Source organism: Zeugodacus cucurbitae, chromosome 3 (assembly GCF_028554725.1).
Source record: "Zeugodacus cucurbitae isolate PBARC_wt_2022May chromosome 3, idZeuCucr1.2, whole genome shotgun sequence".
In the NCBI taxonomy this organism is placed as follows: domain Eukaryota; kingdom Metazoa; phylum Arthropoda; class Insecta; order Diptera; family Tephritidae; genus Zeugodacus; species Zeugodacus cucurbitae.
The window spans coordinates 5,963,350-5,979,275 of NC_071668.1; the positions used below are offsets into that span (position 1 = coordinate 5,963,350).

General features: G+C 34.3%; 2 protein-coding genes and 1 non-coding gene across 5 annotated transcripts; 2 read left to right on the forward strand and 1 right to left on the reverse strand.

Moving 5' to 3' along the window:
- Positions 1–1,494: 1,494 nt before the first annotated feature.
- Positions 1,495–7,330, forward strand: LOC105214207 (sodium- and chloride-dependent glycine transporter 1). Its single transcript, XM_054226958.1, has 10 exons — positions 1,495–2,131; positions 4,466–4,597; positions 4,663–4,826; positions 5,160–5,221; positions 5,284–5,407; positions 5,468–5,801; positions 5,875–6,026; positions 6,090–6,218; positions 6,337–6,537; positions 6,613–7,330. The coding sequence occupies exons 1-10, from the start codon at positions 1,897–1,899 to the stop codon at positions 6,925–6,927; spliced, it is 1,848 nt and encodes a 615-aa protein (XP_054082933.1). The 5' UTR covers positions 1,495–1,896; the 3' UTR covers positions 6,928–7,330.
- On the forward strand, positions 4,084–4,289 carry Trnay-gua (transfer RNA tyrosine (anticodon GUA)). The gene is made up of 2 exons: positions 4,084–4,120; positions 4,254–4,289. It is a non-coding gene; the product is annotated as a tRNA-Tyr (tRNA).
- LOC105214208 (sodium- and chloride-dependent neutral and basic amino acid transporter B(0+)) lies at positions 7,083–13,824 on the reverse strand. Of its 3 annotated transcripts, none has more exons than XM_011187501.3 (11): positions 13,534–13,824; positions 12,768–13,180; positions 10,297–10,425; positions 10,060–10,229; positions 9,728–9,831; positions 9,515–9,656; positions 9,114–9,441; positions 8,886–9,049; positions 8,684–8,812; positions 7,797–8,003; positions 7,083–7,661 (listed from the first exon to the last, which is right to left on the reverse strand). In XM_011187501.3, exons 2-11 carry the CDS (start codon positions 12,928–12,930, stop codon positions 7,377–7,379), a joined length of 1,821 nt encoding a protein of 606 aa, XP_011185803.2. In that variant the 5' UTR covers positions 12,931–13,180; positions 13,534–13,824; the 3' UTR covers positions 7,083–7,376. The 3 variants fall into 3 exon arrangements, with proteins under 3 accessions (XP_011185803.2, XP_054082935.1, XP_054082934.1); XM_054226960.1 differs by having other exon boundaries at positions 13,487–13,824; XM_054226959.1 differs by having other exon boundaries at positions 12,768–13,824.
- Positions 13,825–15,926: the final 2,102 nt, after the last annotated feature.

Consider the following 15,926-nt stretch of genomic DNA (forward strand, 5'->3'; position numbering starts at 1 on the left):
GCTACTTTGGACTGAGTAGGCAATTGAACAGTAAAGTCCTCTCTCGACGAACCAAAATCAAGCTCTACAAGTCGCTTATCATTCCCGTCCTGCTCTACGGTGCAGAAGCTTGGACGATGTCAATATCAGATGAGACGACACTAGGAGTTTTCGAGAAGAAAATTTTGCGCAAGATTTATGGTCCTCAGAACATTGGCAACGGCGAATACCGCAGACGATGGAACGATGAGCTGTACGAGTTATACGACGACATTGACATAGTTCAGCGAATAAAAAGACAGCGGCTACGCTGGCTTGGTCATGTTGTCCGTATGGACGAAAACACTCCAACCCTGAAAGTGTTCGATGCAGTACCCGCCGGAGGAAGCCGAGGAAGGGGAAGGCCTCCACTCCGTTGGAGGGACCAGGTGGAGAGCGACCTGGTTACACTTGGGATCTCTAACTGGCGCCGAACTGCGAAGGAAAGCGAGGAGTGGCGCGCTCTCATCGATTCAGCTATAACCGGCTAAACGGTTTCAACGCCAATCACCTACATACATACACCATGTAGATATGCAAGTGTGAGTTTGTACGTATAATTAGCGTATTGTTTGACAGAGTGACCTTGCTAAAAATAAAAATTCCGTTGAACTATATTTAAGCAAGTAAGTGTGGAATAAATTCGGTCGAGCCAAACCATAAAATATCTTTAATGTACATATGTCTGTAAATAGCTCGGATCAATCCAATACATAAATTTAAAATTTTTAATATAACCGTTATTTAACTGTTAGTTGATCAAAAACGTATATTTTCTATACATGCATTAGACTCTGGGTATAAAATTTAATTAATCAGCAACACGTGTTCACATACACACTCATTTATGTATTTCAGACAAACACATGTAAAGATATACACACACATTCATACTCAGGTCACTGAGGTCTGCACATGCAAGCTAAATTTAAAATGATCTCAATTTAGTTTTTTTAGGTGCTAAATCTTTCGCAACGCCGCAATCACCGCTAAAATTCACTTAAGTAATGCGACAGTTTTCTCAGAGCGTCTTTACAAGCAAAGAAATCAAATTGTATGACTGTGTGTGTGCATACATAAATACATAGTTTAGGCGAAATGATGCGACGTCACCAGCAAGTTGTCCATCAACTAGCCGCGCCATTTGTGTAAGCGTCAGTGTGGGAGCGCTGCAAGCAACAGTCATGTTGATTACTATTTAGAATAGAAAATTGGTGGCGCAGAGACAGATGGACCGAAGCGTTTAGGCAAAACAAAAAAAGAAACAAAAAAACGAAAATTTGCCTGGTGTTTTGGTGCGCGTTGACTAAAAATTGCGCGCTTAACATGATTTTGTCTCAGTTATCGGTGGACGGTGAGCGTGTAATGAACTCAAGTGATCGGTAGAGATAAGTACAGTGATGGCGCGAGTGATAAGAACAAGTGATTGATGTGATATACATGAGCTGCAAGAGTTTTTAGGATTCTGATCCTTGCATGTTATATACAGTTATATACAGTTAAAAACAGTCCCTTTTTGTGTAATAAAAAGAAAAAATAAAATAAAAAAGCCTACCAATGATAAATGATTTTTGATTTTATTACAAAATTCTGTTACTCATACGCACTGTTGGACCAGTCACGTATGGACAAACTCAAACAAATATAATTAATTGCTGTGATATTAATGGTTTTAGGATAAATTTTACACAAAATATATATTCAAATAGCAAAAGGAGTATTGTGTGAATGTGCGCCATAAAAATTACAAAAAATAGAGTATTTTGCACTGCCAACAAGGATATGAAATTCTATAAATTGTCATATTGTTGTTTCTAATTCTATAAAGTGCTTTATAAGCTAACTACTTAACGAACTAAATTTATCAAATCAGCGAAAATGTTCAGTCGCAGCAATTCACATCCAGGCAATGGACCCACTGACGCCTACACACAGGTGTTTGCGAACAACACACCAACCAAGTCCATAACGGCAGGTGTGAAAACTACCGAACGTGATGCTAATCGCGGTCAATGGGGTTCAAAGACAGAATTTATGCTGTCCTGCATCGGCTATGCAGTGGGCATTGGCAATGTTTGGCGTTTTCCATATCTCTGCTATCGCAGTGGTGGCGGTAAGTAGGAGCGGGGGAAAGAAAATAAAAAATAATAAAAAAAAATTTTAATTTAAAACTTAATATTAATAAATTTAAAATAAAAAAAATAAAAAATAATAAAAAAAAATTAATATATTTTTATTTTTTTTATTATTTTTTATTAAATTATTAAATATTAAATTTTTTTTTTATTAAAAAAAAATTAAAAAATTTTTTTTATTAAAAATTATTACAAAAAAATTTAATATCACAAAAAAAAAATTAAAATTTAAAATAAAAAAATAGAAAATTAAGAATATAAAATTTAAGAATGTAAATGCAGAAATTTTTATTATCAATTAAAAAAATATAAACAAATAATAAAAATATTTATAATAAAAATCACCTTTTAAGGCAGTAGTCTGCTTTACAGGCTTCAAAAAATCGATTTTTTTGTTTTGTTTTAAATCTCTTCCAAAACTATCCAAGAATATGTCTTTAAAATTCCAGAGGCCAATTCGACATATTTTCGAAGCTAGAGCAGTTTTAGTGGCCGAGCGTCAAGCAGGTGCGAATGCTCAGGCAGACTTTAAAACGCGTTTTCTCGAGTTTTCATTTTCACAAGTGTTAGAAAACGGTGCCGGCGATAGCAAAAAGAATATATGTGCGATCGAAAAAAACTAAAGTGATCTAGCTTCAGTATTAAATTATCCTCTATTTGAACTAGACAAAAGTAGTTGAAGTTGGACAAAAGTATTATTTAAACGACTTGTTTTGCAACTTAAAGTCAATTATTTTCCTTAAAAAAGTGATTTTTCTTTTCAAACTTCGAAAAAATCTGGAATTTGATAACTTCTTCGGTATTTGTTTAGTTCATAAAGAAAAGAAACTTATAAAAATAAAAAAAAATTTGGTTCGACTATTTCAGATGCATCGCACGACCTCCATCACCGCCACCGATTTACAAGTGCAGACTCCAGGCGCTCGAGAAAAATACTTACAACTTTGAAAAAATTTCAATATTTTTTAATAATAAATATTGTTTTTTCAGCCTTAAATATAGTACACTGTCGTCTTAGAATTCCGTTTACCGCAATGATTTCCTTCCCCTTTAAAAAAAATGCTAAAAAAACGCTTTTTTCGGCTTCTAAAGCAGACTACTGCCTTAGGGCTTTTACAATTAACTAGTCTCTTAAGTAATTTTGCAAACCCTGAAAAAAATTACGATGTCCTTCCATCATCATCAAAATCAATTTGGTCGCGCTATTATCCAGTTAATGCTAGAAATAAATACTAAATTACTTCAATGAACATTTTTGCTTTGATTATTCTCGAGTTTTGAGCATTATCAAATTAATTTAATTTAAATTTTTTTTCAAATTCTTTCAAAACACACATTAGTAACAGACTTGGTTGCGTCTGCTTTTCAACACCAAATTGCTTCAAATTGTTAATTTACTTTTTATTTATGCAAGCAGCGACAACAACAAGAAACAACGCTTAGACATACAACAACAACAACACACACACATTGTAGCTGAGACTGTCGCACGCCACAAGCATACAAATACACTTCGCGCACCATAATTGCAGTAATTTTACGATTTATTTTTTAATTTTTTTTCCGCTTTTTCACTTTGCTTATTTCACTCTCTGCATTTATTTCTGCTTTTATGCGCTTCAATACATTGCTTTGCTCTTGCTTTCTCCAAACTCGCATTGGAAGCTATTTTTAGATTAATCGCAAATATACACAAACAAATTTGCAAAAGCATGCTGCATCACTGGGCCACACATATGCACACACATACACTTAAATTGTGGGTGGGTAGGGGCAATCATGCGTTGAACTTGTGGTTTGTGTGCGTGTGTGGAATTGGAATTTCTTTCTCCTTTGCATTTATGGTGCGCGCGCGCCAACTTTCGCTTGCTTTGCGGCATGTCTGCCATTGAAATGGCTAAGTGGGTTATTTTCCAGCCGTTAAGCAACGCCTTCGATAGCTCAGTTGGTAGAGCGGTGGACTGTAGAAGTTCAGTTGTTAAATAGAGTGGCGGTGCTGCGGAATATTCGACCCCAATGATGAACACCATCGCCAAATATTGGGTTAATTGATAAAAACGCTACACACTGCCACTTCTACTGCAATCTTGATATGTTGAAATCCATAGGTCGCTGGTTCAAATCCGGCTCGAAGGAGACTCAAACACTTTTTTGTTACTTTGTTTTTTGTTTTTGTAATTTTTTGTATTAAACTTTTTGAATTTTTATTTCGAAATTTCTATTTTTGAATATATTTTGCATAAAAATTTAAATTATTATATTTTTTAAAACACTCTTTCTCTACCTTCTCTCTCTTATTCATGCATTTTTAGGCGCATTTTTGGTGCCTTACCTGCTGATGTTATTCCTTTGTGGCATTCCATTATTTTTCATGGAGATTGTTATGGGCCAATTCTCCAGCGTTGGCTGCATAGGCGTCTTCCGCTTGGCACCGTTATTTAAAGGTTTGTTTGTGTATCGTTTTCAAGTGAGTTTTCATTTAAAATATTTTTGTTTTTGGCATTTTCAGGCGCCGGCTTCGCTATAGTAATTGTTAATTTTATTTGTACCTGCTACTATTCGGTGGTCATCGCCTATCCGATTATGTTTTTAAGTAAATTATTTTCATTAAAATTGCCTTGGATTGACTGTCAGAATGCGTGGAACACAGAGCATTGTGTGGAGGTTTTGGATGTGAGTGTTTTTGAGGCTTTAATATATTTATTTTTATTTTTAATAAATGTGGCATAAAATACATATACTGAACACATCTTCGGGACCCGCATACATTTTCTTGATCCCTGATCCCAAACTAGATCGTTCTAATATCGTTTGATTTATTATTGAGACTGTCTCATTGAAGTCTAGTATTTGAATTAGCATTTAGTATTTAAATCTCCGTTAACTATCGGATTCACCTTCTTTCCAAATTTATGTGCTTCTCAGTTAGAGCCTACTGCGCTCTTGGTTCCTCAAAAATTAAAAAAAAAAGTTATTATTAATGTATCTCTATTTTCTCACTTTCAGTTAGCGAAACGTAACTTCACGCATCACTCAGGGTTTCGCACGCCAGCCGATGAGTTCTTTCAGTGAGTATTAACCCCTAATACCAAATTGCTTAAAATCTCACTTTCGATAACTATTTTTACAGTTTCGAAATTTTAAAAATATCTGGCAGCATTGAAGAATTAGGCGGACTGGTATGGCCGTTATTCTATTGCTTGATCTTTGTGTGGCTCTCGGTGTATGTCTGCATCATACGCGGCATAAAAACGGTTAGTTCTCTATTTTTACTTTTACATTTCAATAATTTGTATATATACATATTCCCCCAGGTCGGCAAAGTGGTTTACTTCACCGCTGTCTTTCCGTTTTTCATACTCTTCGTGCTATTTGTGCGCGGCATAACGTTGCCTGGCGCTTGGAAAGGTATTTTATTCTACATCAAACCGGAATGGTCACGCTTGCTGGATCTCAAAGTTTGGGCCGATGCTGCAATACAGATATTCTTTTCATTGGGACCCGGTTGGGGCGGTATTGTGAATATGGCCAGTTTCAATAATTTTCGCAACAATGCCAGAGGCGATTCGTTTGTTATACCGATTGTGAATTGTGCAACCAGCATATTTGCAGGGTTCGTGGTGTTCTCCGTGTTGGGTTTTCTTTCGCGTAAGTTTGCATGACGTTAACTTTCACGAAATAGTATTTAACGTATTTTTCTTTTTTGCTTTTGTTATATTAGACCAATCAGGCATACCTGTTGCCACTGTGGCAACTTCTGGTCCGGGTCTGGCCTTTGTAACATATCCACAGGCGATCGCCATGCTACCAATGCCACATTTGTGGGCCGCACTCTTCTTCTTCATGCTCTTCCTGCTGGGTCTGGATAGTGTGGTATGTGTTTCTTATGGATAGTTTAAACCTATTTTCCTTAATAATAAAAAAAAATGCTTACAGTTTGTACAAATTGAGGCGATTATATCGTCTGTTATCGATGAGATACCCAAGCTGCGTAAGCATAAGGCATTGGTCACTCTGGGATCGGTTATAATCATGTTTTTAATGTCCATAATTATGGTGACAAGGGTAAGAGAATAACTCTCCCGCTGTGGAACAGCCATACAACCTAACTTAACCTAACCTTCTGTAGGCTCCGTGAGAAAGCTCTGCCTACCAATGTAATCGTTATTTTTTCCATTTACAGGGTGGCATATTCATACTTCAACTATTTGATTGGTATTCCGCCTCGATTTCGGTCATACTCGTTTGTGTTTTAGAAGTTGTGATGGTCGCCTGGATCTATGGCGTCGACAATTTTATTGCCGATATATACTTTATGATCGGCAAACGTCCGGGAATCGTTTGGAAGTTTTGTTGGAAGTATATAACGCCGATTATTTTGATTGTGAGTGTAGAGACAAATTTCCGCAATTCTTTCTATACACTTAATTCACATATAACCTTCTACAATACCCCGTAGGGCATGTTTTTCACCAGCATCATATTCAATCGCGATATAACCTATAACGGTATTATATATCCACGTTGGGCCATAGCACTTGGTTGGCTGAGTTGTTGCATCTCCATCGCATGCATTCCAGCATATATGCTATATACGTTAGTGCGTGGGAAGACCACGCCTCTGAAGACTATACGTAAACAATTGCAAGCTGTAGACTGGACACCGGCTAGTGAGCAGCATCGACTTGAGTATGAGGAATATCAGCGTTCACGCAAATTAACTAGTGAACTGAATAATATCAAAGTGGAGTCGATCGCTAAATCAAGGGTGTGATTGCACAAAATGTACAAAGATGAGATATATGTAAATATGGGAATACAATTTTTATTTCCAATATATATATACATATATATTTGGCGTAGGAACCGCTTTAAGCGATTATAGCCGAATTTTATTTCCAATACTAAATCTTAAAAAATTATAAAAAATTTGTTTAAGCAAAAATTTGATATAATAAGCATTTATTAATAAAAATTATGAATATTTATAAATGTTTCTTTGGCTTAGAGAAAACGTACGTAAAAATATGAGCGCAAATTCGAATAGATTTCTATATAACAATAAACACTGCTACTAAATCTGTGTATTAATACGAGTATATATATATACAATTTGTTCTTTTCTACAAATCACAATTTAACCACTTCAATTTGCATATATGTATATATACATATTGTACAGCTGCACAAAATTCCCATTTAGATCGGTAATTACGTAGCGCATTATGGCACAATTTCATCTTCCATTTGACTCAATTGATGTGTAATATCCATATTGCCCATGGCCTCCTCATAGCGTTGACGCTCCTCCATTTCCAACGGATACCAGTCCAATGGACGGCAACAGCGGCGAAAACGCATTCTGAACGGACCTGTGGTCTGTAGCAGCACATAGATCATGTAGCCGGGTAAATAGAGCCAAGGTAGCACGATGAGGAAAACCGCAGCTAAATGCACTACAATCGAGGCGACGCTGTGCTCGAAGTACGCAGCAAATAGCGAAACTAACTGTAATTGAAATAGTTTAATTGTTAAGCGGCGTTTTTTCAAGCATTCATCAGTGAATTTATATAGTAGTGATGATGTGTGATTTGATATTGAAATCTATATGTACTATGTATATACATATGTAAGTCAACTCACTAGTAGTAGGACCAGGCAAATCGGTGCAACAAATCGCAACACATTCACTTTCCATGTGGAAAAACGTTGAGCCAGCATGAATTCTATATCACGCTGAAAGCGTACACGTCCATAAATCCACAGCACGACCAGTAGAAGCAGGAGATTCAGTGATGTTTGCGTAAATAGTGAATCCATTGACATGGCGCTGAAGAAAATGACACCGTGCTGCAAATGGTAAATGAAAGGACATGAGATCTTATGATATCATACTCATATTATATCACATCATCACATCATTGCATATCACAACATAACACATTACATTATATATATATATATTTGGCGTAGGAACCGCTTTAAGCGATTATATTATGAATCGTTTTACTAAATAAATATACATTACATTACACCGGTCAAAACACGGAATCACATCATATTTATAACATTATATAATCTAAAAATAGGTATCAGATCATATCTTAAATAATTCCTGAATATTACATCGTCACATCATAAAAACGATATCACCATACACCCCCTATTAACTCAAAGCCTATCTAATTATAACACATCACATCATAAATTCATACATATTAAAACACGGGATCACATCATATCTAAGAACAATGCATATTATCACATCGTCAAATCATAACACATCACATCACAACTATCAATAGATGGTATCACATCACATCTTAGAACATTATATTATATGACATAGTCACATCATGTAAATCATATCACATCACATGATTGTACAGCAAATCTACTTATCAAACACTATCATATCAGTATAAAATTATCAACATTACTTCATCGATTATACATTCACCATATCTTATGATCACAACAGTAACCGAAAGTACGATTTGTAACCGATTTAGAGACCAACTCAAACTTACATTGGAGCAAGTATATAAAGACAAAACTGCTAGTATACCAATGGTGCCGAAAGTGACTTCAGTTCTTCGAGAACGTAATATTTCAAATTCATCGAAGACGCTTTGGAAAATAGAGAATAAAGATGTGATCTGAAGGAAAGAGAGAAAAAAATTAATATTCGAAAAAATGTAATATTAAATACAGAAAAAAATAATTCTTTACCATCGTAATCAATGCCATTAACGCGAGCATCGCAAAGAAGAGTAACGACCAGAGATTCGGCCAGCTCATCGTAGCCAAAACGCTACCACTCGATAAATACAAAGACCAGTGATGGTTCACATAAACATACAAATTATCAACCTCGTCATAATGTTCGGTTATAGCTGATGCAAAGCGACAATAGATGTTAATAAATATATTTTTTAAATAATATTTTGCTATACTCACAATGAAAGTAACCCTGTATGATATGCGTTAAGATGCCATATGCCATAAAAATACACATTTGCCCCACACAAATGAGCCAACTAAAATTCATGATGTTCGTTTTGAAGCGATTAAAACTGGCCAAGGCAATAATGGAACCCCAACCGGGACCGAATGCGGATACAATAAACAACAGTGTATTCGGTATGCTTTCGGCCAATTCACGCGGAGTTGCAATGAAAAAGCTGAATATATATTTGTAATCGAGTGATAAAAATAGGAAACGTATGACAGCGATGACCAATAAAGCTAGGGATGCCCAAATGGTGTAACGTAAAAATTTGCTCATCTGCAAAAATGGTGAAAGGGTAATATATAGTAAATATTAAGTTGTGAGAGTTTAAAAGTTTTGATAAACGTACCAAATCAGTATTGTAGAAGCGATAAAATGCGCCAGCCACAATGCCCCAGGTGAGCAATGTGCAAAGCAGCAACTCCCATGAAAACATAAAGGGGCTGTGATTCTCATAGTTTTCCATCAGATCGTCGCCACCGAAAATCGAGCTAAATTTTTTTGAAATTTTTGTTAATTTAGAATTGTGAAGAATTATGTATTCTGCTTGACGCTAACTTACTTAAAGAATAACACAGACGGCACTTCATAACCAATATATTTATAGGAATCATTGCTTTTTATCATGCTGGCATTAAGCTCCACTACATCCTTCATTTTACAGGACTACAAGTATATTGAAAAAATTATTTTTGGAAAAAGAAATTATATTTTATACATATAGTTGAACTTCCCTAACTTGAGTCACAGAATCCACAAAAAATTCCAGTTAGGAAAAGTAATTTGTGTGAAATTTTACTTCAATTGCCAATTCGAGGGTTCGATTTACGGAAAACTTCGAGTTATAGAAGTTCAACTGTATATCTTACATATATATATTTGATATAAACTTACATGTTCAACTTCCACTTCGGTGCTGTTTATAAACCATTTTTCCATACCCTCACAGCTCCAAGGCAATGTGGGACGCATGGAGTGAAAGAAGAAGAGTAACGGCACAGCGGCGAACATGCTGTAATAGGTTAGCACTGCCAAATTGACGCCCAAACTTATATAACCCAAGCCTAGAAGTGGATTAATGTAATTTTTTTATTTTTTTTTTTTTTTGCAATATATGAGATTCTGCCATACCCTTAAAGATTGGTGATATGCGAAAAACCGATATGAAACCGCTGCTGGAAAATTGTCCCAAAAACGATTGTATCACAATAATTGGCACCACAAACAGAAACATACAGATGATATAGTGTATAATAGCACCTGTTGCAGATAGATTAGAAAAAATAATATTAATAAATAATATTCGCGAATTTTTTATATTGATAGCGATCCTTAAATATAAGACGGAATTAATTGCTAGATATTGGCAGCACTGTAGACGCTTCTACCTCAATTTTCAACCAATCCACCATTATATTAGGTCCACAACTTTGCTTCCGCCGTTTTCCAATAGATGTCTCTAGGGTCAAGCACTGGTCGATTAAATCGATTAAATCGTTTTATATCGATCTTGGGCATTTGTGGCAACATTAGCATCTGTTTGCATCCCAAACTTATTCTCAACTGAAAATGTCACTTTTTGAGCCGAATTCTTGACATTTGCGGGAAATTTTGCTTTCCTTTTTTAATTCCAAGAAAAGTGCGGCTGAGGCTCATCGAATGTTTTCGGATACGTACGGTGAGGCTGTCCTAAGTGAAAAAAAGCCTTCAATTTACAAAAAAAACGGCGGAAGCAAAGTTGTAGACCTAATACATTATAACTGGAGCGACGAAAGTGTAACAACATTATTTTTTTTTTTAATTCTTCTGACATACATACAAAATTAATATTCAATATACAGTGATCCCCGCTTAAGTGCCACCTCGTTATTAATTAGCAATAAATATGATTTTCATTCTAAAAAAAATAGAAGATCGAGGTATTTAAGAAAAAGTTTGGTAAGTGCCTCAAGGCGCTTAAACAGTATTTATTTAAGTGCCCTTCCCGCTTTAGTGCTTCAAAGGCTTACATGTTTAGCAATAGCACTTAAGCGCGGATTACTGTATATGAGTAAGGCTATTGCATTGGGTAGCCAGTACTCTCATTCCATGTTTACTAATTTAAGAATATATATATGAAATATTTCAACACCTACTGAATGTATAAAGTATATAAATATAAATTTCGCTTATCTCTTAGGCAAAGGTTATTATGCAGTTAATTATTGACATATAGAATATGTAATTTTAAATAATTTAGAGGCGTAAACGTACATATGTATGTATGTATATTTATTAGACACAGCTTATCAGCATGAATTATTTGTGGAGGTCTAATGCGAAAACCGTGTTGATATAATATGTGTTCTGTGTAGACTCGCATTGAAATTGAAATATATTTATACCCTGAACAGGGTCACGAAGTTTGTAACACCCAGAAGGAAGCGTCGGAGGCCCTATAAAGTATATATATAAATGATCAGTAGGTTGAACTGAGTCGATTTAGTCATGTCCGTCTGTCTGTCCGTCCGTCCGTCTGTCTGTATATATACGAACTAGTCCTTCAGTTTTTGAGATATCGTTTTGAAATTTTGCAGATGTTATTTTCTCTTCAAGAAGCTGCTCATTTGTGGGAACTGCCGATATCGGACCACTATATCATATAGCTGCCATACAAACTGAACGATCGCAATCAAGGGCTTGTGTGGAAAACTTCCGCATTTGACGTGATATCTTCACGAAATTTGACATGGATTACTGATTAATAATATAATATCCGAAGAAATTGATCAGATGGGTTAACTATATAACCTTAATGTTTCTAGCAAACAACTTGGCTAAAAAAAATTAGTAAAATGTTTTCTTTTTTTATTTACTTTTTCTTACGTCTTTAGATTTGCTTAAACACATAGTTACTAAAAGAAATGCACCTGTGAAGGGTATATTAGCTTCGGTACAGCCGAAGTTAACATTTTTTCTTGTTGGTATTAATTTTAATGAACAAATTAAGCTGACAAATTGAAATTTATAACTATGAAATATTAGTGCTTAATGTGGAGAAGAATTGGTATATATGTACATGTATTTTATAATTCTTTTTAAATTCAGATTTATTAATTTTTAGAAAAAATATTTTATATTATTTTTTTTTATTTTTTGTTTTGTTGCGTCTCTAAAAAGTACTAACAATGATAAAAATTCTTTAAAATGTATATACAACATTTATTTATTTTATTTTTTAAGTTCCACCGCACGCTTTAATATTGTGTGTTGCCTCAAAACCATAAATATATTTTACGATAAATTAACTGTAATTAGCACATAACACTAACTCCAAAAACCGCTATTATTGCGCGGAATTCCCTTCCGGTCACTTAAATTAAATTTGTATACAATTTTTTATCAAAAAAGAATAACTAGCGCGTGCTACAGAACAACTTATCAAACAACTTGATTTATATACATACATATATGTATGTATTTATGTAGCGTATACTTTGCTCACGTCGAAAATACATAAAATATGTACTGAAATATATATACATGTAGCTACTTTGTATAGTACAGCATCATTTAATTTGCAAATTTCAAAAAATATAGAAAACAACTTGTCATCAACTCACCGCCCATGTGTTGGTAAATGAACCAGCCCATTGACATGACATCCATGCGAAAGCCCAAACTAATGCAGGTGTAAATGAAATCACTTGGCGCCGCCCAATAGCCGCGTGTCAGATCGGGCTTATGTGGCATGCGACCGCTATCATACGATGACTCGTAAACCATTTTGAAAGCAGTTTACTGTTATCACTTTCACTAAATTTTTGTTTTCGCCGAATTATTTTACAATAAAATTTCTATGCGCGTTAACAAATTACTAAAACGTTGTAAACACAAGTTAGCTGAGGCTGTCTCGACGTAATGCTGCTATTCCGTTATGGCGTTCTAGTATGCAAACGAGTCGCGTACGAAAACCGCTACGACACTGGCAATGAGTGCCAAGTTTATGCCACACTAAATGTTTGTCTGCCTGCCGCTACGTTTAATTACATCAATGCGATAATAGAAACCACAAAATTCAACTTGAATATAATGTTGTTGTACATATATAATATTGATTATATACGTGTACAGCAGATATGTAAAAGTTGAAAAAGTATGAGCAATATTTTAATTAAAACGTGAGCAACATTTGAGCAGTTAAATGAATAGAAAAGCCACACTAAATTAATACTCGGATGTTCAGTGTCATTTACTTGGCTTTATCATGCAAACGCACACACATACATATATACATACATACTCGTACATACATATGTATGTGTGTGTAGCTTTGTATTACTGTAATATAATTTTGCAACTCATATAATATTTAACTGTGCAACAAACAATATGTTTTCCTGCTGTGCCGCTGTTGTTGTTGTTTCAATTATTATTGTTTTTGTAATTTTTTTTTTAATTTTTGTTTTTTTTTTTTGTTCAAAGTTTTTTGATTTGTTTATTTTGTGCTCTGCTCTTGTTTTGCTTTTGATAATCGTTGTATTTAGTTGTGCGCTTTTCAATGTTGACTTTTTCATCTGCTGCTTGAGCTTTGCAAAGATCGCGTCGCACTGTTCCGTTCGTTATATGCCGTAAATATTTGTACGTTGTAATTAGTAGCAACAGCTCCGGCGCATTACTGAAGCGCGCTGATCATTCTCATCAGCATCACATTATACTTACATACATACATACATATATTGCATTTATTTTCTTATATGTCTATATATATGTATATATATATGTGTGTGTGTACTATTTATATATTAATACTAGGCAATATGATTATTGTTTTTGCTTTCTATTTCTATGCGATAAGATTGAGCGCATGCAATTCTTCGTAAAACCGGCGATGTTGTGAATTTCGTTGATTTATCAACAAAATTTTCATTGTTTGTATATATGTCTGTACAAATGTGCCGCTTTAATCATTTGAAGTTCAAGGTGTTTACATATTCATCTATATAAATATATACACCTTATACATACGTTCACTGTCACATATCGTCGATAGAAACCATGTAATGACGAGCAGCGCAATTCTGCTCGATTTGCATCTCTACATGTGCTCGCATTTCAAAAATATAGCCTGTGGTGTAGCAATAAATAAGCAGAAGAAATTACAATATCACATAGAAATAAATATCCGTTGGCGAAATGAAACTATTCGGTAAACTAGTATTTTCAAACTGAAACTAATGGTGTGCAAATGGACTAGTCCGAAGTGGAACAAAAAAAAAAAAAAGAAAAAAAAACAAGTAAGAAAAGGCTAAGTTCGGATGTAACCGAACATTTTATACTCTAGCAATTTATTGAAGAAATTTTTTTTTTAAGATAACACACAAATTTGGCCATAAATTCGGTATAAAGTTTAATAGAATAACGAAAATCCTCATATATAGTATAACCTTACTTATAGGAATTACCTCACCTGAACCGATTTGATTCATTTTAACCAGCAAGGTACACTATATCCAAGACTATAGACCCACTTAATTTTGCTAAGATATCTCACATATTAACCAATACATGTATGTGGAATAAAGCCCATCGCATTTTTGAAATACCTATAATTAAGAAGTATATGGGAGCTAGGAGATGTTATGACCCGATTTTAATAATTTTTGGAACATAGACACACTATTAGAAGAAAACAATTTCCTCTCAATTACATTAAATTATCTGAGAGATTTAACTATATTTTCGGTTAAAATTTATCTTTAGGCGCTGAGTTCAACATGTTCGATATCTGGGGCCTTGAAAAGTTATAGTCCGTTTTCGACAATTTTTTCACATGTAAAGCCAGAGATGATATGCACTATTTGTGTAAAGCTTTATTCCGCTATCTTCATTGGTTCCTTATGTATACATAATAAAGTGCAGGAATCAGATGGAATTCAAAATTGAGGTATAAGGAAAGTAGTCGTGGTTGAGAACCGACTTCGCCCATTTTTTTTTATCCGTGTTATCAGGGTGTCAAGAAAATATTATATACTGAATTTCATTGAAATCTGTCGTGTAGTTCCTGAGATATGGTTTTTGACCCATAAGTTGGCGATGCCACGCCCATTTTTATACAACATTAAACAGTGCAATTTGTCTAAAATATTATACAAAAATATCAAATCAATCCTAGTAATATTCTAAAAGTTATAATATTTGGAAGTTCCGCCCATCAGGCCATGTCTGTATGTATGCACACGATTTCTCGAAAAGTTATGATGTGATTTTGTTCAACGTTTGCGCATATCTTTGAAATAACAATATATAGTAAATGAACGAAAGATTTTTTTTATTATTAAAACTATATTTTTCGAGCCAATATATGCAGAACATTGACAAAAAAGTTAGATTTTTGGTTAAAGTTCTATCAAAAATACAAATTTCAATATTTTATTTTTTCCTTCGTTCATTAACTAGATTTATCCATGTACTATCGAAATATTTTTGGTTTATTCTTTCTTAGTTAAACCAATCTTGAGTGCTGTCCACAGCAATACTTTTTTTTGGGATGTGAAGTACCAACGGCTGAGTTTTCGGAATTTGTAAATAGAACATTCAAGAAATAATGTTTAAATATGTCTATTCGATATGCTTAATTGTTTAAATGAAATATGTATATGATTTTATATATAAAAAAAATAAATAAATACTCTTGTATCTAGCCTCTGAAGTCCCTTAAATTTGTGAAATAAAATCTACTAAGAAATAACATCAGTCTGCTGTCTAATTGTGCTTTCGTT